At 40.6% G+C, this 21,554-nt stretch overlaps 2 protein-coding genes across 10 annotated transcripts in view; one reads left to right on the forward strand and one right to left on the reverse strand.

Annotated features, from left to right (window-relative positions):
• The first annotated feature begins 1,560 nt into the window (after positions 1-1,560).
• On the forward strand, positions 1,561-13,699 carry LOC133575926 (intracellular hyaluronan-binding protein 4.S-like). 2 transcript variants are annotated; one of them, XM_061928860.1, is made up of 9 exons: positions 1,561-1,704; positions 1,789-2,033; positions 11,680-11,803; positions 11,866-11,991; positions 12,053-12,124; positions 12,203-12,280; positions 12,643-12,814; positions 13,193-13,375; positions 13,467-13,699. In XM_061928860.1, the coding sequence occupies exons 2-9, from the start codon at positions 1,796-1,798 to the stop codon at positions 13,530-13,532; spliced, it is 1,059 nt and encodes a 352-aa protein (XP_061784844.1). In that variant the 5' UTR covers positions 1,561-1,704; positions 1,789-1,795; the 3' UTR covers positions 13,533-13,699. The 2 variants fall into 2 exon arrangements, with proteins under 2 accessions (XP_061784844.1, XP_061784845.1); XM_061928861.1 differs by having other exon boundaries at positions 13,291-13,375.
• A 123-nt stretch (positions 13,700-13,822) lies between these two features.
• cdc14b (cell division cycle 14B) overlaps positions 13,823-21,554 on the reverse strand; it is a 31,032-nt gene continuing 23,300 nt past the window's right edge. For 2 of the 8 annotated variants that reach the window (XM_061928854.1, XM_061928856.1), the window contains exons 12-16: positions 17,467-17,508; positions 17,273-17,374; positions 14,635-14,770; positions 14,324-14,389; positions 13,823-14,224 (exon numbers count right to left, since the gene is read on the reverse strand). In XM_061928854.1, coding sequence (XP_061784838.1) covers positions 14,366-14,389; positions 14,635-14,770; positions 17,273-17,374; positions 17,467-17,508 — 304 coding nt within the window. In that variant the 3' untranslated portion in view covers positions 13,823-14,224; positions 14,324-14,365. Of the gene's footprint in view, positions 14,225-14,323; positions 14,390-14,634; positions 14,771-17,272; positions 17,375-17,466; positions 17,509-19,864; positions 20,065-21,554 lie in introns of those variants that run through there. The other 6 variants (XM_061928855.1, XM_061928857.1, XM_061928858.1 and 3 more) reach the window with 6 other exon arrangements.

Genomic DNA, 21,554 nt, shown 5'->3' on the forward strand with positions numbered 1-21,554 from the left:
GTTTACTAGCGATATCAAGATTCAGTATATGCTGTTGAGCCTACAAGAGACTTATTCATTCAGTTTATTAATACTAATACATATATTTTATTGATGCTAACAAATAGTACCACATGATATGTTATAATGTGGTCATCCGTGTCAAATAAAGTACTTAGCTTTTATGCACAACAACTTCAACTATGCTTTTAGTTTCTATAACGAATATCGACAGTGAATTAGACCAACAATGACAATATTTATGATGTTTATTTGCACAACCATGTCTTCGTAGTTATATTTAGGCATATAGAAACCACAAAAGAACACAAAATAATGCAATCTCTTGTCTTTTCTTTACGTTTAGTTCTGCTCTTAAACCCTACTGATATAGTAGAGAATTAACCTGATGGCGTCACAGAGAGTTTCTCAAACAAATCAAATGTTCAAACAAACATTTGACAAAGTTATCGCTGCAGACACGAGCCTGGTTTGATTGTATTCCACAAGATGATGAAAGTGATACTTTTAAGAGTCATCTTCCGCACATACTGGTAGTCAAATATATTGTACATACAAATACACATTTACACACAATTATTCATACATACATACAAACATACGCGCACACATAGGTACTTACGCTCCCACATACATACACAAATACAGTACATACCTACACACTCAAAGTTCGTACATCCACACGCACGTTCACTGTACAAACATACATATACACTTACTGTACATATACTGTACATACATACACTCATGCATATAATCACATTTCATCAAACATATATTAACGTCGTTGCCCTACGGGAAACTGGGTAACACATGGCACACTGACAAAGCTTAACCTATTTTTACTATAACAATCTACAAGGTTAATATGGTTGGCTTCTCTTTCTTCCCCTGCATTTATCTTCTTTCTTTTATATCTCTAGTTATCATTACATATTCGTATTGTTGCATTTGAACAATTGTATTGTTGACAATAGAGGTACTTATTGTTATTAGTCATTATCAATAGTGCTATTTCTATTGGTATTTGTATTGCTCCATTTGTAGTGTAATAATGCTCATTGTCATTTCTGTATTATTTATTTCACAAACTGCTTCTTTGCTATCACTTTTACCATCATATTTGTACATATCCTATTTGCTGATGTTGTTCTGTTGTTGTTATTGTTGTTGTCTCTCTGTCTTATCCCCCTCTGTCTTCCTTTTATACTCTTTCTATACCCTCCTGCTCCGGCCCGGTTGCACCAAATAATAATATAAATCCATTTAATAAAGTCAAATACAAATAAGGCAACAAGAGAAGTATCCCACACTTCTCTTTTTGTAAAGTAAATTTGTACAGCCGATATGGGCATCTACATCAACAATATGATTTGCCTGAGTAGCTGGACAGGACAAAAAAAATCCCTGACTATCTCTCTATTTGAACGACGTAAACACTCAAGAACATAACAGCAATACTGCATTTCTGCTCAAACTCTATACTCACTCTCACTTGTTATACCCTTAAGACCATCATGTGAATTAAGCCGCGAAGAAGATAAACGGATGTGACGTCATACGAAACCAATCAATTAACGAAAGGGCGGGGCCTCGTTCGCCACGCGCACCTGCAAGCATTTGTAAAAATGGCCCAAGTTTTATCCGCTTTTGTTCGAAGCTCAATGGCGACTTGACCGTCTTCTGGAGTCCTGTTATCGCCTGGTATGTGGAGTTGGTTTTCGACAAGACAGCGTTTGAAAGTCAAAGTCGTGAAGTTTTCTCTCCTATCCTCTCTGTCCCGCGCAGATAAAAGATGCTGCCGGATGCGTATGGCTGCGTGGTGGCCAACAGGTTCGGGAATCTTCCAGACGACGAGTCCGACCCGCTGGACTTGTTAAGCGAGGTGGAAAGTGAAAAGGAGAAACAGAGGAAGAAGAAAAAGAAGGAGGATGACAAGAAGAACAAGCAGAAAAAACCTGGCCAGAAGGAATCGCAGAGGGACAGGCGTGTCCCCTTAACTACAACAATGGCGGTTAAGGAGGTTGATGCAGGTACACACTACGGCAAGATGGCCGGCGTCTATGTCATTGTTTAACATGCTCCGAGTTTTAGACTATAGTTTTTGTCATGCTGACTGGCTTTTACTGCACTACATTGACCTACAATACCTATTGTATACATCAGCTGTCCCCAAACTACGGCCTGCGGGCTGGATTAGGCCCGCCAACGTCCAAAATCCGGCCCGCCGGAAGACTCAAGTTTTTAAAAGAAGTTTGAAAAAAATGTTTTTTATATCTGTCCTTCCATTCCATTTTCTACCGCTTGATACTCTGTGTCTCCTAGCCGCTCAGGCAAATCATATTGTCTAAAAATGCATTTTTCCATCCATGACGTGACATCAAGTAATATTGGCACATATCACAAATACCGTATTTTCCGCACTATAAGGCGCACCGGATTATAAGGCGCACCTTCAACGAATGGTATATTTCAAAACTTTGTTCATGTATAAGGCGCACCTATGCATCCATTAGATGGAGCTGCGCTAAAGGGAATGTCAACAAAACCGTCAGGTCAGTCAAACTGTATTAAAGGAGAACATTATCACCAGACCTATGTAAGCGTCAATATATACCTTGTTGTTGCAGAAAAAAGACCATATATTTTTTTAACCGATTTCCGAACTCTAAATGGGTGAATTTTGGCGAATTAAACGCCTTTCTATTATTCGCTCTCGGAGCGATGACGTCACAACGGGAAGCAATCCGCTATTTTCTCAAACACATTACAAACACATAGTCAAATCAGCTCTGTTATTTTCCATTTTTTCGACTGTTTTCCGTACCTTGGAGACATCATGCCTCGTTGGTGTGTTGTCGGAGGGTGTAACAACACGAACAGGGACGGATTCAAGTTGCACCAGTGGCCCAAAGATGCGAAAGTGGCAAGAAATTGGACACTTTACCGACGAAAGCTATGCTACGACATAGATGGCAAGAATGTGTGGATATCCTGCGACACTCAAAGCAGATGCATTTCCAACTGGACTGGACAGATCAGCTTTCAGGAAAAGAGAGCGGATGAGGGTATGTCTACAGAATATATTGATGAAAACTGGGCTGTCTGCACTCTCAAAGTGCATGTTGTTGCCAAATGTATTTCATATGCTGTAAACCTAGTTCATAGCTGTTAGTTTCCTTTTAATGCCAAACAAACACATACCAATTGTTGGTTAGAAGGCGATCGCCGAATTCGTCCTCGCTTTCTCCCGTGTCGCTGGCTGTCGTGTCGTTTTCGTCGTTTTCGCTTGAATAAGGTTCAAACCGATATGGCTCAATAGCTTCAGTTTCTTCTTCAATTTCGTTTTCGCTACCTTCCTCCACACTACAACCATCCGTTTCAATACATGCGTAATCTGTTGAATCGCTTAAGCCGCTGAAATCAGAGTCTGAATGCGAGCTAATGTCGCTATACCTTGCTGTTCTTTCCGCCATGTTTGTTTGTATTGGCATCACTATGTGACGTCACAGGAAAATGGACGGGTGTATATAACGATGGTTAAAATCAGGCACTTTGAAGCTTTTTTTAGGGATATTGCGTGATGGGTAAAATTTTGAAAAAAACTTCGAAAAATTAAAACAAGCCACTGGGAACTGATTTTTAATGGTTTTAACCCTTCTGAAATTGTGATAATGTTCCCCTTTAATAGATTACAAACCAGCGTTCTGACAACTCTGCTCACTCCCAAAATGAATAAGCAGCTGTTTTATTTTCCCCGAAGTAAAGTCAGTGACGTGGTGTTTTGTTTCTTTTAACAGCAAGGTACAACATGTAGTGCAACATTTATATCACATAGTGGAGGGGAACTTTTCCCTGATTCAATAAACAGGTAAAAAAACAGTGATACTGTTACGGTAAATCAAACGTTAGTGCAATCTCAATATAGTAACACTCGAAATAGTGCAGAACAATAATATCAATAACTCAACGTTGCTCAAACGTTAATGTCACACAACACACAAAATAAACATGTACAGCTCACTTTATGAAGTTATTCCTCATCCACGAGTCCCTCGAATTCTTTTTCTTCAGTGTCCGAATTAAACTGTGTTCCCTCGGAAACTCTGTTTAGTCTTCTTTACTTGGCGCAGGTCATCATGTTGCTTCCTCCACTTCCGCACCATTGATTCGTTAATGTTAAATTTTCTCGCTGCTGCTCTATTCCCGTGTTCTACTGCGTGACTGATCGCCTTGAGTTTAAACTCTGCGTCGTAAGCGTGTTTCTTAATAGGAGCCATTTTTGGGTCTTTACATAAAGTTTAGGTCTCGCAACTACGGTGAGCAACTTAATTTTGCCCCGTAGAAGAAGCGCTTCTTCTTCTACGGTAAGCAGCCGCCAACTTAATTTTCCCCCGTAGAAGTTCTTCTATGGTAAGCAGCCGCCGACTTCATTTTCCCCCGTAGAAGAAGCGCTTCTTCTTCTACGGTAAGCAGCCGTAGAAGGGGGGAAAATGAAGTCGGCGTATTTACCGTAGTTGCGAGACCTGTTGTGGCTCAATATTGGTCCATATATAAGGCGCACCGGCTTATAAGGCGCACTGTCAGCTTTTGAGGAAATTGGAGGTTTTTTGGTGCGCCTTATAGTGCGGAAAATATGGTATGTCTCTGGTGGCTATGCTGATGTTACATAGCAGACAGCATCAATGAATGATCTTAGATTGTGTTACGAACATGACGCTACTACAGAGAATGCATAGGAGAAGATGCAGGTCCGAAGCAAAGACAGACCAGTGGCAGTTTTTTTTCGAAGGAATTTTCGTACGGAGAATAATGGTAACAACTTTCGAGTGTCCAAGTTCATTCAAGACCATTAGTGCCATGGCCGATACTGTTCCAGATAGAGGTTGCCCTTGTTCTGGGCTAGCTTGCCAGTTGTGCAGATTACAGAGCTATTGCTAATCAGTTTGGAGTGCACAAATGAGTGAGGAGGTTTGCGTACGCTTTAATATACCTGCTTTTTTCTTTCGGTAGTCCGAAACATTTAACATTTCCTTCGCCACCTTCTTAAATAAATCTTAGTTTCTTTTTTTGGTCCAATCGATGCACTTTAAAATGTTATGTTCTTTTTAATGTGTGAAGCAAATTAACAGTTTCGTCTTCATTGCAGTTATGTTTTTATTGAATGGTATCTGCTTCCGGGTTACATCCTGCATGTTGAGACTGACGCATGCGCGATACAAAGGATCCCCTCCGGCAGTCGAGAGATCTGGTTTCAATCGCATAATCCAGGTGTGTCAGTACGACTTTTCAAAAACCATAACGTGACATCAAGTGCGCACTCTTTCAGTCAATTAGTTTTTAACCCAATGCGGCCCCCGAGTCAAAAAGTTTGGGGACCCCTGGTATACATAATGCAGGTCTGACAAATCTCATAAAATGACAAGCGAGACTTTTGTGGAATCAAAATCAGAAATACTTTAATCACTGAGGGGAAATTAACATTGTCAGCGCAATCCCATTCAAGAACAAACATTACAGGGAGACAGAACAGCATCGCTGACTGGTCTGCCAACTTCCGGCGCCCCTTACAAAAATAGTGAGAAACGGGTAAACGCTGGGGCGGGGAGAATTTTTTTTTTTTTTTTTTTTTGGAAATTCAGTCTATGCCTGGGCCCCTGGAGAGGGGGTCCAGACTGAGGCCAAGGAAGAAGAAAAAAAAAAAAAAAACTCTTAGCCATAGCACACAAAAACATGTGTGTAAGAGGGAAACATCAAAGAACACAAAGGACATTAAAAGAGCAGAGCTGATGCAACAAGCCACTTCTGCGCACAGCCACAAAAGTAAAACAAACAAAAAAACATATACCGGTACACTGTGGTGGCCGTCTGCTGGGGTGGGGGGAACATGGCCAGAGACAGAAGCAGACCCAACAAAGCAACCAAGAGAGTCGACTCCACCCTCGGCTGCCCACCAACTCTTGGCCAGTGTCCAGTCCGCATGGATGAGCGAGGATACGTCTTAGGAGACCGAAGTGTCCGATACCTGCTCATTCAGCCAAGACACTGTGTAGCCCGTCCGTCCCGGCGCTCAGCGCCAACTCCGCAACCATGTCTCTTCCTCCACATCTCCTCCTGTCTCTCCAAACGGAATCTGGTGTGGCAGAGACCCAGCAGCTGGTCTCCATGGCCAAAAGGCTCCCGGGAGGCAGATCCAGAAGTTCACAAAAAAGCACCACAGAAGTCACAAAAGTGCCACCCCTTGTCACACAGTCCCAAAGGGTCCCGAACCAAAAGGCAAAAAACATGTGAAAACAAGAGGGAAACAAAAGGATGACACAAGAGCACAGAGCTCCTGCCAACAGCAGCCACTACAGCGCCGCCATCTTGAATGATGCATTTAAAAAAATGTTGGCCTTTTTTAACACCGATTTGATCTGTTTTAATGTCGATTTATATTTTAAGACTGATGTTTTCACGTCCAACAGCTCTCCCTGCAGTGTGGCCTCCTAATGCTTGTCTTAAGTAATCAGAAATTAGAAAAGAAAATCATCTCCTTTTCTTCTCTGCTGGCTCTTCTGTCTCATTCTCTGTATCTGTGTTGTCATTTTGTATCTCTTCTACATCTCTGTCCTCACTGTCCTCAATCTCTTGTGCTGTCTCTTCATCTTCAAAAGTGTTGCCAATGCCTCAATAAGGCTGTCATAAAAGTTGGTAGAAGATTACATCATTGCCCAATTGCATAATTGATTACAATGGATGCTGTAGTAGAAAGGAATAACTTACGGAAACACAAAGTAAGTTAAAAAATGCAAATTATGGTTAGAATTGTAAAATAATATTCTTTATTCTTTAGTTGTATTTTTCTTTGATATACATTAAATGTTAGCGCATCAATTTTGATCAAAAGACTGAAGGTTTGGGAAATTCCCTAACAAACCCAACCTATTGACTGGTTAGAATATGAACGATAGGTTTATTTTTATTTGAAGCGTGACAGTGATTAGACATTTACATTAATTTCACGCTGTAAACCAAGGCAAAAACAGTGGCATCTTAGCAGGCGTGCGGTGTGCGTCTCTTCACTGCTCGGAATGGAATGGGGCTTTGTGATTTCACTTGAAAGTACAACGAAATGTGTTTTCAGTAACCGCTGCGTAGAAGCAAACATTCAGACAGGGGACCGCCTGTGAGGAAAGGCTCAGCTGCCGCTTGTACGTTGAGGATATTAGAGTGATACGTGCTTTCGTGTCCCCAAAACGTCCCAAAATATCGCAAGATTTCTCACGAGTCGCTTTTGAAAAAAAATTAAAATAGTCGCTAAGAGTTGGAAAGATACTACATTTAGATAGAAAGTCACCAAATTGACAAAACTGCGCTGATGTATGTGTGAAAGATGGATGCAAAGACCCGCTTTGGGTGGCTTCTGATTGGTTTACATTGTGTGGTGGTGCCTTGTGTAGTTTGCTAGATTTAGGCACAACAATGTATGGATTGGCTATCTCGGTCAGTCAGTTACTCAAACTATATGTTGCGTGGAAGCAAACTTTTTTTTTTTTAAAATAGAGTAGTTTTGGGGGAATATAAGCGTGGGAAATGTCAAGTGTGCGTGAGAATGGGTTCAACTGTGACGCTCACTCTTAAGTGCGAGGCTTGGCAGCTCTGTATCATAGTGTCCAAAATCTGGACTCGGGGCCATTTGTGGTCTACAAGTTGCTTATTAGTAGTCTGTGACATAAGCTGACTAATTTGTATTTTCACTGACACAGGACTTAAATGTGGCGCTTGAAGCCAGCTACGCCGACAGAAATGGAGTGCATAACCAATTAAGGCTGCAGCTAACGATTATTTTTCTATCGATTTAATATATATATTATTTTTTCGATTAATCTATAGATTATTTTTCCTTTTACCGATTATTTTTTTTATTTAAAATGAAGATGAAAAAATAAATGTAGGCCAGTTTTTTCAAAAGGCATGACTTTTATTTACAAAAAAAAAAGTATGGCCACTCAGTCAACATTGACAGCAACATGACAAAATATTCTGTAACAATGTAAACATTTAAAACTTTTAACATTTAACACAATTAAAAGTAGCTTATTTGCTTTTTAATGTGCAAATATAAAAGTAAACATCCAGTGCAAATCTTAATATTCTGCAATAGTATAAGCATTTCTAAAGTAAAAGTATTGCTTATTTTGCTTTAAAATGTGCAAAAATAAAGAAACATCCAATACAAAAAAGTGCGAAATATTCTATAGCAGTGTAAACATTTCAACAAAAGTAAAAGTATTGCTTATTTTGCTTAACACAACGATAGTATGATTAAAGTGAAAGTTGTTTGTACATAGTATATGTAACTGTTAATGTTGTAAAAGGTATTTGCACAACTAATTAACGTTAGCGTTAAAGAGGAACGCGTCTTTAAACACTGAACAGGCACGCCAAACGCGCCTCTCAGAGCGAAACAGTGTTTTAGTTGATGAATTTACAACGCGGATACAAATGACACATTCATGTTTTTGTGAAATGATGACAACGTATACTCGCGCGGACGATTGACTAGTTGATGGTGATGGCAAGAACGCTGTCGGGTGTTTTCTTTTCAAATGTTCGTTCATAGCCGTTGTGCTGCTATGATAGGCCATTTCCGCTCGACACAGTGTGCATACAACAACTGTCAAGTGTTTTTGCTTTTTTCGCTGTGCTTATCCCACACTTGAAGGGATGTACCAATGCTGAATGTGGCTTCTGGATTTCACTCAAAATACCAGACTGTAGTTACTTTTTCCTTTTATTTTCCTTTAGTTTGCAACAGTTTTTCCAACCGAGAAACAGCTTCTTTTTTCTTCTTTAGTCTTTTTAGCAGTCTTTAGCAGTGTTAGTAGACTTTAGTTTCTTTAGCTGTCATTAGCTGTCTTTAGTAGCCTTTAGTAGCCTTTAGCTTCTTTAGTAGGTGAAAAACCTTTAAGGACAAAACACCACAAGATTAACATGCTGTAAAAAATAAATTATCAATCCCATAATTTACAATTATTAATTAGGCTATCAAACTCTTAACCATTAAACAAGTGCAAGAAAATGGACACATCTTTTCCCTTTAAGTTAAAACAGATTTTAAATAAATTTTCTCAACATAAATGCACCAAGATACATATAAAATACATTTAAACCCAGAAACACAATAGATAAATGCAGCAGAAAACCCAATATGCAAATACATAAATACCTAACCAATTAACCACCTATTTTAGATACATTTTTAAAATCCATATTCAATATAAATATATTATTAATTTAGCAGTGAAACACTCAATCTTAAACGCTGTCTACTGGTAGAAAAATGCCCCTTTTTCTATGCCCTCACCAGCAGCCAATAATCCAACACAGTTAAATCCAACACTTTAAGTTGAGCGACTTCACCCTCCTGATGAAGCAAACTGCTCCAACATTTATCAAACTAAGCAAAGAATATCAACACTAAACAGTTACATAAAACACCGTGTGTATTTAGCCCCCCCCCAATCTCACCAGCGCAACAGGTGCGCCACACCCACAAAGGGAAATATTAAATCTTACCGGCTGTCTGTTCAGCTTTTGGTTTTGGTACACTTTTGGCACAACTCTTGGTTATCTGTAATGAACTAAACCTTTTTCCACTCTGCGCTGGCGTCTTTTGTACTCCTTGATTTGACAAAGCTGTCTAATTACCGGGCTCGCGCACCAGCAGATGAGACGGGAGTGCGCCGCGTTATACCTGCGCGTGAACGTAAACTGATCGGCTCTGATCATATAAGCCGACTGGCCGAAATAATGCCGAATTATATACATTTCCTGGGGTTGCCTAGGTGAATAGGGATGCGGATGTGCTCTAAGATAAAATATAATTTTATTAAGTGGGGTTTGGCTGGTTGCTAAGCAGCCACGGTTGCGAGCTCGCGCGTCAGCTGACGAGACAGCTGTTCGCCGCTACAACATTATTAGGCCGTTTATTGAAATACTCCCACACTTTTGACGACTTTTGGTGTGCTTTTTTCCCCCCTCGCTCGCACCGCTCGCATCATCTGCTTTGCGCTCCGCCATGACGGTAGTGTGACGTAAATATGCGACGCGTCGACGCACAAAAACGGCGTCGACGTATTTACGTAACCGATGGCGTCGACTATGTCGACGCGTCGTTTCAGCCTTATAACCAATAAATAAACGTTCCCGGTCAGCTGGACCACAAATGAATGTCCGAGTGTGTCACTAATATTGATCGTGATACATGCCGCACATCGTGCTTAAATTCAACGACATACACTTTCGAGCTAGCTATGTACAAATAAAACATGAAATATGGGCTAATACTTTACAGGTACTATGTTTTTCAGTCAGTATAGATCTGTGTCCTATCCGTGTTGTACATTACAAACTAAAAGCAGCTGAAGCAGAAGCTAACTTACGGCTAATACCATAGCATGCCGTCGCAAGGCAATGTTACGCTAGAACATCAGTTCCTCTGTGTTTGTTCTCTCTTAAAATATCAATGTTGCTACAGCTTGGTTATTATACAGGTTACGGCACATAAAATAAGTATTGTTGGTGGTTTTTGGATGCATTTTAGTGATTTAGAGGTAGATTGTCCCCATTAGCTGCATTGCTAGCCACCTACGAGCCAATACTGCAAAAAAGTGTTGTCCCATGGCTTGTAATAGGCAAATAAAAAACCCAAGCTCCCTGTTAATTTCATAGTTTAGTGTAATTGCGGATAGTAGTTAAACACAGCACACTATTGGGCAACACAAAAAGCAACTTGCGTTCAAGCTGAATTGTTAAATTCAGTCATATGGTTAAAATGTGATTCTGAAAATACTATTTCATTTGGCCAAGTCTCACCCAGATTCTTACCTTTTAGTGGGCCCCCAACGTAGAGACCCTGGACTAGAGGATGTTTGACTAGTTATTTTGCTGTAAGTCCTTAAACAGCAGATGGCTCCTGTCCTGGAAGATCTTTCAATTAAATACTTGTCCTTTGTGCTTCTAAACTAGGCTAACACAACCTTTCTGTCAGAGGATCCATGGTTAGCATCTTTGCAGTAGATCCTTCAAACAGCAGAAGGCTCCTGTCACACAGATTATATTTGATCAATGTTTTTCATACAGTATGTGGCCAGGGCTACCCCAGGCTAAATTTGACCCTAAGCATTTTTTTTCATTTTGAACCCATTACAAATATATTTAGATTTTTTTTAAATCAAACTTAAATTTAATTTGATGCATTTTTTGTACTAAAACAGGTTATGGAGAAATACATTGTACAGTAATTAGCTTTTAAGTGTAAAATAACATAATAAACAAAGTTACATATGGTAGAAGTTTGTGAAGCCCTTTGAGGCACTTGTGATTAAGAGCTATTCAAATAGAGTTGTGATGTTCTTGGTACAATCCTGATTGGTATTCAATCCTGTATGTAAAATTACCAGCTCTGCACTGGAAACTGCACCACAGTAGGAAGATGACTGGAGAAATTTGCTATTATATGAACAATGACAAAGCAGGAAGGGCCTACGAATAAGTTGACATTAAAACATATGAACTGCTGAGTCATTCATTCATTGACACTTTACATTCAAAACTATGCACAGTGCATGTTTTACCTATAGGGAGGGGCGTTCTTGTACTGGTATGAAGCAGTTAAGCGCTTTCTGTTCCCAGTATGCAAGCGGCAACCCCAATCTGGAGACAACAGAGCGGAGTCCACGAGAGGCTCAAAGACAGCTGCCTTTGGGCAACGTAGGGCTAACCCACCCATGTACCCTCAGGAGTTCTCTGCCCCCAGGTATTCCCAAAGCTGCACATTCATTTTCATCCTGTTGTAAAACAGAGTCATTTGTGTCACAGGCCTTCCAACGATCAGGATGCAGCGCTCAGGAGCCGAGCGGGAGGTAGAGGTAGAAAAGAGTATACGAGGAACCTGGATAACTTTGTGCTACGAGGCAAAAGAGAATATGACAGACACAATGGAACGTGAGTGCCTGCATCGGTTGAGAAATTTGTAATGGATCTTTGATCAACCTTTTGTCACTAGTGGAATTTCCCCCGATGAGAAGAGAGGTGGCAGAGGTCCGTGGAACTGGGGCTGTGTGGAAGAATCAACAAGGTATGTGGCTGTCGGTCAACATCATCAATGTCAAATTAGTGTGTGCAATCAATGCGTGTTCTTGTATCCTGTTTGAAGTGAGTTAATGGAGGTCACACCTGATGCTCATGTACAGGCTGAGGGGGCTCAAGCACCAGCGGAAGATAACCAGAACATGTGAGTATCACTAGCAGATGGGTCAAAAATCCGAATTTTGATGTCATTCTGACAATTTTTGAAATGTCTGTATTGATACTGTTTTAAATAACTATCTCTCCCTTACACTTTCTGTACAGATCTTAAGTGAAGTAATCCAGCTGCAAATTGATTAGTGTAATATTTTAACAAAATAGCATTGATTGGAAACCCAGAATCAAAGTGGGAAAATAAGACTACTGAACTAGTGTATGGTCTCCACGTGTCTATATGCACTCCCTACAATGTGTACTTTCAGAGTATTTCCAGACGTTAGTACATTTTCATGTTTAATCTGTCAGTAGCACTTTATTTCAGTCCCAATAAAGTGTTTTTTGTGGTAGTGCGGCAGATGAGGAAGGAGAGATGATGGTCCAGGTTGCCATGGAGATGACCCTGGATGAATGGAAGGCCCTGCAAGAGGTCAGTCGTCCAAAGGCAGATTTGAATATCCGCAAAGCTGAGAACACCATTCCATCGAAGGCAAAGGTCATCCACAAGTCCAAACATGTGGAAGTAAGTCAAAATACCATTTTACACGCACCTTCATTGGGTAGTCAACTTGTACAATTAATCATAGGGACATATGCATACATGTATTCAAAAACATCAAGGAAAATGTAATGTCAGAATTTACAATAGTAAAAGGTGGAACACCTTTTATCCGTTGTATAATCCTGATAAATAAATGGAATGAAAGCACAGGCGCAGGTAATGGATGCTGTCCTCGACTCAGGTTTTGGTCACTTTTGCTGCCCTCATACTGCCTGAAACGTTTAAAAGCTGCAAATGGTCAACCCAGAAGACAAAGTAAATTGTTTGTCGTGACCATTCCAAATCACAACCGGTCTGTGGTTGAAGGTGAATTTATTTGGCAATTTACCAAATCTTCAGCCTATCAAAGAGAATCTGGAGGAAATGGAGGATGACAGTCATTTCTTCCGCCGTTCTGTGAATGACATCACCTCCCTCTTGGACATCAACTTTGGAAGTCTGGGACGGCGGGGAAGAGGCAGAGGGACTCGCAGCGGGGGTCCACCCAGCCACCCGGAAAGAGCCGAATCCAGGCTGGAGAAGGTGTTTTGTTTTCTTACTCTATGTATAAACAAACTTCAAGGTAGTGTTTACTTTACGTGCCTACTTGTTTACTTTACATGCTTACTTTCAGGTGGGCGATGTTGCACCTGACCCGGACAACCCAGAAGATTTCCCAGCACTATCAGCAAGAAATTAAGGTTTATGCTCCATGTAGCCAGTGGGGGGGAAATGGCAGCAATTAAAAACACTTGCGTAGGTTTAATTCTGCTGTTAAAAGTTGGTGTTTTTATCTTGCTGTATTTGTGTTCTACTCCCATGGCACTGAGCTTTAACTATATGAAAATAAAGACTCATGCAAATGTTTCTGGTTTTAGCACTTTTTTTTTCCTGTACTTTTTTTTTTTTTTGGCTTCTGACTTGTCATCAGTCTTTAAAAACAAATCCAATATCAAGTTTACAATGGGCTCGTACATAAAAAGCAAGGCGTGTATAAATGCATTTTAATTGGGTGTACATGTTAAAAATCGGTAGTGGATGTACAGGAGTAACATTAGGTCCCATGGAAATCACATGATTACAATAGTACAAAAAGATGTATCTTTAAAAAATGAGTAAATAAAATGTGAAATATTTACAATCTTCAAAAGAAACAGCTGACTAATAGGGACAAGTGTAAGTACTACTGCGGTACTTCCAGGTTCAAGACTGAGGTTTGAAATGACAATGTTACGTTTTTAAAAGGATGGCCTTGGAGAATAACATATATTAAAATAAAATTCTAGTCGTACTCTACTGGTTACAAAATGTTTTAACCTTCAAATTAAATCAGGATCGTCACATCCACGGGCTCACCGAAGTACAGGCGCTCTTGCTCTAGGTGTGGAGTGACTGCAAAGAAAAACATTCATGGATGAACATGTGAATTACAATTGGGCCTCATGGTGTTAAGACTTTAAAAGCATTTCTCTAATACAAGAAGATAGATACCAGAGCTTAGAAAATCGCACAGTTTGCAAAGAGCGGCGAACTTTATGTCCACTGGAGGCGGTGGGTCTGTTGTGTGCGAAACAAGAGGCGAGTAAAGTTAGATGATCAAGATGGGTAGTAAAGTACAAGAAGAGCGTAGACCAGAGAAGCTATAGCCAGCCATACTTAAAACAAAACTGGAGGACATGCAAGCAGTGCCATTGAAAGGAAGTGCAGGTAGATATGACAATCAGGACATTTGCAAGCACTATATTTAAATTGATCTTGTCAATCCAATATGCATCATGTTGGCGGGTCTCTGTAAACCTTGCCTGCAAGTGCGTCAGGTTTAAGTTGACAGGCGCGCACGTGTTGGCTGCGTCTTTATGGCCGCCACATGGCTCACTAAACACAGGGTCGCCGGCTGCTATGTGAAAGCTGCCCACCAATGGGGTGCCACACACGGAGCTAGCAGAGAGAGGGGGGATGCTTTTTGGTTAGAATACATGAGTGGCTATAGCCTCTGGGTTGCTTGTTTTTACACAAGTTAACATTGACACAACAAATCCCGGTAAATTGAAGTTACACTTTGGTTCGTTGTGAAAGGCACAAAAAGCTCCGCATTTAAAAACTGTTATGGTGCATTGTTATTCTTGTGTGCAATTTCATTAGTGGGTTGCTTGATCAACAGATTTCAGTGTTTAGCTCAGGGGACTGAAAGATTACTTTGCTAGCATAAAGCCTACCATACACACATGATATGGGTACTGTACATTACCAGGTTGTGATGTGGAATTGTCGCAATATTGCTGTAGAGTTACAGCTCATTTGCACTGAGTGATGTGTTGACAGAAGTCATGATCCTGTCATTTTACACATCGAGTTATGGCCTAGATGGAATTGAAATGATGTGTCCAATAACTGACCTGTGGATATAATGGCTTGTATTTTGGTACCAAGCAGATCTCATATTAGCAAACCATTAGCTCTGGACAAAGCAATATACTTAATGCCATATTCTCAACTTTTCTATAGGGCTCTGTTTATTTGCTGCATACAATCTCATTTTGGATAAAAATATGACTCCTTATCGAGAAATAAATACAACAGGTGATCCACAATCCTCGTCGTTAGCATGTCTTGTTCTGACTGATGCGTTACAATGCTGTTACCAACTCCCATAATTGTCCCAAAATGGCGATAATTAGAGCTGGAACACTACTCTGCTACGATTTACAACTACTCTGGTACAAACAATGACATCCATCCTTATGTCAAAAGTTACTCAAGCCTATCCCAGCTGACTTAAGTCAGGACCAGGAACATTTGTACCATTTCAACCTAAACTGAACTGTACCACGTGGTGCATAAATGGCTTCATGGTACCATTGTACAAAACCCAAAACTAGTGAAGTTGGCACGTTGTGTAAATTGTAAATACAATGATTTGCAAATCCTTTTCAACATATATTCAATTGAATTTACTGTAAAGACAAGATACATGTACTTAATGTTAGAACTGAGAAACAAATACTTTTTTTTTTTTTGCAAATCATTAACTTAGAATTTAATGGTAGCAACACATTGCAAAAAAGTTGGTACAGGGGCATTTTTACCACTGTTACATGGCCTTTCCTTTTAACAACACTCAGTAAACGTTTGGGAACTGAGGAGACCAATTTTTGAAGCTTTTCAGGTGGAATTCTTTCCCAATTTCGCTTGATGTACAGCTTAAATTGTTCAACAGTCCGGGGTCTACGTTGTCGTATTTTATGCTTCATAATGTGCCACACATTTTCAATGGGAGACAGGTCTGGACTACAGGGAGGCCAGTCTAGTACCCCCACTCTTTTCCCACGAAGCCACACTGTTGTAACACATGCAGAAGGTAGCTTAGCATTGTCTTGCTGAAATAAGCGTCCATGAAAAAGACTCTGCTTGGATGGCAACATATGTTGCTCCAAAACCTGTATGTACCTTTCAGCATTAATGGCGCCTTCACAAATGTGTAAGTTACCCATGCCTTGGGCACTAATGCACCCCCATTCCATTCCAGATGCTGGCTTTTGAACTTTGCGCCTATAACAATCCAGAGTGTTCTTTTCCTCTTTGTTCCGGAGGACACGACGTCCACAGTTTCCAAAAACAATTTGAAATGTGGGCTCGTCAGACCACAGAACACTTTTCCACTTTGCATCAATCAATCTTAGATGAGCTCGGGCCCAGCGAAGCCGGCGGCGTTTCTGGGTGTTGTTGATAAAAGGCTTTCGCTTTGCATAGGAGAGTTTTAACTTGCACTTACAGATGTAGTGACAAACTGTAGTTACTGACAGTGGTTTTCTGAAGTGTTCCTGAGCCCATCTGGTGATATCCATCACAAACTGATGTCGCTTTTTGATGCAGTACCGCCTGAGAGATCGAAGGTCACGTTGGTTTTTCGTCCTTGCTGCTTACGTGCAGTGATCGCTCCAAATTCTCTGAACCTTTTGATATTACGCACCGTAGATGCCTAAATTCCTTGCAACAGCTCGTTGAGAAATGTTGTTCATAGACAATTTGCTCACGCATTTGTTGACAAAGTGGTGACCCTCGCCCCATCCTTGTTTGTGAATGACTGAGCATTTCATGAAAGCTGCTTCTATACCCAATCATGGCACCCACCTGTTCCCATTTAGCCTGTTCACCTGTGGGATGTTCCAATTAAATGTTTGATAAGCATTTCTCAACTTTCTCAGTCTTTTTTGAAACATGTTGCAGGCATCAAATTCCAAATGAGCTATTTTCAAAAAATAAAGTTTCTCAGTTTGAACGTTAAGTATCTTGTCTTTGCAGTCTATTCAATTGAATATAGGTTGAAAAGGATTTGCAAATCACTGTATTCTGTTTTTATTTAAGATTTATACAATGTCCCAACTTCACTGGTTTTGGGTTTTGTATAATAAAGAGGCAGACAATACCCTGACCTCCTACCTGCATGCTCCACTGGCTGGCAGTGAGGTTCTGGTCCTCTTTCTGCTGTCCAAACGATCGGACAAAGCCAACGAATTGACGCTGGCCTGAAGCACTGCCCTGCTGCAAGGGAGATCATTGAGTAGTTTGGTCACCACTACGCTTATGTATATGTCAGAGCATGCACGATAAGCGATGAAATGGAAAAACCTTACTTAAGAGACGCCGACCTGGTGTGAACCTTATTCTCCTCTTGCCTGTGAAAACACAATTTCATATAAAAAGTCACTTGGCTCTTGTAGCAGCTTCAGCAAGTCAGGTGAGATTTAGTGAGGCCAAACATAGTAGCAGGCGGGGACGTAATGGGTGCTGCTGGTGATTTATACCATTGACACAAATAGCCATCAGCCCACAAAATGAGAGTATTGAATCAACAGAATGATGTTTCAAAATAAAATGATTGAGATAGAAAATAAAGCTTGGTAACAATGACCGCAAAAACAAGAGCCTCTCTTGCTGTTTGATTCAATGATTTAAATAGTAACAGGATCATTTTCTTTTCAACATACCATCAATTCTAATTATTGTAGTTTGGGAGCGATGACTGGTGAATGAAGACTGAATTTTTTTTTTTTTCATTTCAACAATGGTTTGTAGGGTAAGAGAAAATGGAATGCAGAACATGGCTATCTTCGACCATGTGGTCATTTATACTGCTAAGTATACTGCAGCAACAGACCCAATGTTGTAATGGCGTTAAGAAGCAAACTGCTGGATGATAAATTTCCCCACAAATTATTGCCAATAATAATATTGCAAGTATTCCTTTCAAACACATTTATTTTCATTTCTCATATTTTACCATTTTAATTGAAATGTATATTAACTTGTAATTATTCAAAAGAAAACAAAAATAAAATGCACTTTTAATCTCTTTTAGCAAAAAATGCACTTGAATTAATACTTATCTTGAAGTGCAGTTTTTCCCCAGTTGGGAAAACTTTTTTTTTGCCATTACTTTCCAAACAATTGGGTATGCTTGCTTGTTCCCAGTAGGCCCCACTAGTGGGTCGTGACTAGCGAGGCTTTCTTTGATTAATTTATTGACCAAGGCCTACTGATGAGTTCACTGTAAATAACAAAATGGGATTTCAGACAAACAGCTGAGTAGCATGCAGAGGTAGATAAACCTACCGTACTCAATGCTGACCACCAATGTTCCCTCTAATTGTTCATGTGTCTGAGCAAACACAAAAACTCCCTGAGCATTCAGTGGAGCACATGTGAGCAACATCACACGTGGCAATACCAGCAGCACACCTGTCTCAAACCCATCCATCCATCCATTTTCTACCGCTTATTCCCTTTGGGGTCGCGGGGGCGCTGATGCCTTTCTCAGCTACAATCGGGCGGAAGGCGGGGTACACCCTGGACAAGTCGCCACCTCATCGCAGGGCCAACACGGATAGACAGACAACATTCACACTCACATTCACACACTAGGGCCAATTTAGTGTTGCCAATCAACCTATCCCCAGGTGCATGTTTTTCTCAAACCAATCTTTTATAATAACACTCAAATGAGAGGAGTCATTTTCATGAGATTGTTTAGTAATATTAGTGATTTGGCCCACTTGTAATGAAAATAAAAGAAATCTTGTTTTTCATATGCTATGGATTAGTATTGTACAATATGTCTGGGTGGGGGTCCTGCTTTGGAAATCATTTGTACCCCTTTCAGAGATCACATTTAGTTCCCCTTAAACATCCTCATGTTGCGCAATGAAATGTAAGCATAGGATAAAGTGTGCATTCCTGTAACTTTCTCTAGTAACAGCATTCCATGATTAATATCAATAAATTAACATTAATAATAAATGACAGAATAAGCACACATTGACTGAGGAGTCATAGTGTAACTTTGTGTGGTGTTTGAGTTGTCCGACTTTTTGTGTGGCCATAAACGCACCAGTGGCTTAGTGCTATGCGTGTTAGTGACAGATGACAAATTGGTTTTGGCCTGGTTTGTACGGCAGAAAATGACTAGTTTTTCGAGCTAGAAGTTTTTTACTCATGTTTTTGGTGTGGTTATGGCCAAATATAAACAGTTTTGCTCAATAAAGTGATCAATATAATTCCTGTCCCCGAAGCATCTCGATAGACGTTACAATAATTGAACGGTGTTGACGAACACCGTTAAGGCCGCTTGTTGTCACTGTCACTCAGAGTTGCATTGCAAAATTACACAGAATAAATTTGTTTATTTTGTTTAGAATTCAGATGGGTTTGATTTGGTGCGAAGCTGTGCGTAGAGGACGCTTGAGCAGTGTGCAATTGCGCAGGCGCGCACCTTAGAGGGAACATTGCTGACCACTGATACATATACCAAATATAGTTACTGTTGACTTTTAAAAAAACATCAGGAGGTTGCCTACAGCCAACATTTTTTGACCCGGCGCTAATAAGAAACCCTGGAGGTGATTTGCATTAGTAGAGCATGCATCAGCGGCTATAGCAGACTGGTTAAATTAACAAGAGGCGTTAATTGGAGAATTTACAGTATTTCTGATTAGGTTAGGAGTTAAAAAGAGGGGGGTGGGGGGGCTCACTTACGGCGTTCTCAGTTAGATCCAGAATGGGGCAGGGGGCCAGCACGCATTTTTTGTTGGGGAGGGTGGGGGCTCATGGGTGGCAGAACTCATAGAAATCCTAACCCGTCTATACAGAAATGCAGCATGGAAGAAGGGAAGCCATACACAATCCACCACAGGGCAAGGCTACACAGGGAGCAGAGGAGCATGGCTACCAGCCATCTGAAAGGAGGACAAATCCAAACAAGAGCAAAACAAAAGGAAATAAAAAGGGAATAATAGAGATAATACAAGAGACGACCAGGCGGCACACAAAGATGCCCTGCTTTTCCAATGGGTCTGGATCAGTAAACAGACAATCTCTGTTAAGACATGTTGAACACATTGTGAATAATAAACACAAAAATATTTTTACGGTAATAATCTCTACACTGGATTTACTGTTCTCGTCTAATAAATAGAACAACACAGAAATAAGTGTGGTGGTGCTACACCTAGTGTAGTGTGTGTACTGATCCAGCGTCATTTTAAACAGGCAGCAAAAACAGTGTGAACCCGGTCCGAAACGTTGGTCACAAAAAGACATTGAAGACATGTACGAGGCGTGTATAAGCGTGCGTATGTCGGTGAAATGCGCCGTGTCTGTTTGCCATGCATGGAAGAAAAAGGCGGAAAAAGGTGGTTCCACTTAAATGTTTCCTGTCAAGTTAGAAGTTTGACATGCACTTCAGTGTTAAACAGTGAAGCGAGCTGAGGTTAAATGTTTGTAGGCCACTCGTTACTCTGTTCCAACCTCCACTTTACTGTACAGCGGGATATCAACAACACATCTGGCACGTACGAAAGGAGTGTTAGGGTCAACGTCATCATGTATGGATGTCAAAATAGCAACTTAAACAACATTTAGAGACTAAAAAAAGTAATAAAAAAAAGTCACCAACTTTGCAACTTTTTTGTCTTTATAGCTCTTCTTTATATTAGGACTTAGGGATTTTTATCGTATATAACTACAAGACTTTACTCTTGCAAAAGTAGGACCTTATTTTGGTAGTATTACAACTACTTCCCCACAAAATTCCAACTACAGTACTACCTTGTGTATTGCTGGTAATTGGTTAATGTTATGACCGCGATATATGCATTTTCCCCAAGTAGTAATATTTATTAATAAATCAAATATTTTGTAGATAGAGAATAAACAACCTGCTTTACTACCTTCTAAATACATTTTTCAACATTATGAGCGTACTTTAGACATGTAATGCTGCCTGTGGCCACAATACTAAACTAGCTCTCTGAATGCCCCAGCCATCCATTTACTACCGCTTGTCCCTTTTGGGATCGCAGGGTGTGCTGGAGCCTATCTCAGCTGCATTCGGGTGGAAGGCGGAGTACACCCTGGACAAGTTGCCACCTCTGAATGGTTTGGTTTGATCTAATTATCCGTACTCCTGTAGTATTGGTCATTTTAGTTAATTTAGCCATGATCCATCCATCCATCCATCTTCTTCTGCTTATCTGAGGTCGGGTCGCAGGGGCAGCAGCCTAAGCAGGGAAGCCCAGACTTCCCTCTCCCCAGCCACTTCGCCCAGCTCTTCCCGGGGGATCCCGAGGCGTTCCCAGGCCAGCCGGGAGACATAGTCTTCCCAACGTGTCCAGGGTCTTCCCCGTGGCCTCCTACCGGTCGGACGTGCCCTAAACACCTCCCTAGG

Source organism: Nerophis lumbriciformis, linkage group LG33 (assembly GCF_033978685.3).
Source record: "Nerophis lumbriciformis linkage group LG33, RoL_Nlum_v2.1, whole genome shotgun sequence".
Classification (NCBI taxonomy): Eukaryota; Metazoa; Chordata; class Actinopteri; order Syngnathiformes; family Syngnathidae; genus Nerophis; species Nerophis lumbriciformis.

Excerpts from the sequence above, each read along its gene's own strand:
- LOC133575926 (XM_061928860.1), top strand. The coding sequence starts at position 1,796 with ATGCTGCCGGATGCGTATGGCTGCGTGGTGGCCAACAGGTTCGGGAAT. Across the intron at positions 11,804-11,865 it reads CAGGAGTTCTCTGCCCCCAG|GCCTTCCAACGATCAGGATG; the intron begins GTATTCCCAAAG and ends TTTGTGTCACAG. Across the intron at positions 12,125-12,202 it reads TGTGTGGAAGAATCAACAAG|TGAGTTAATGGAGGTCACAC; the intron begins GTATGTGGCTGT and ends TCCTGTTTGAAG.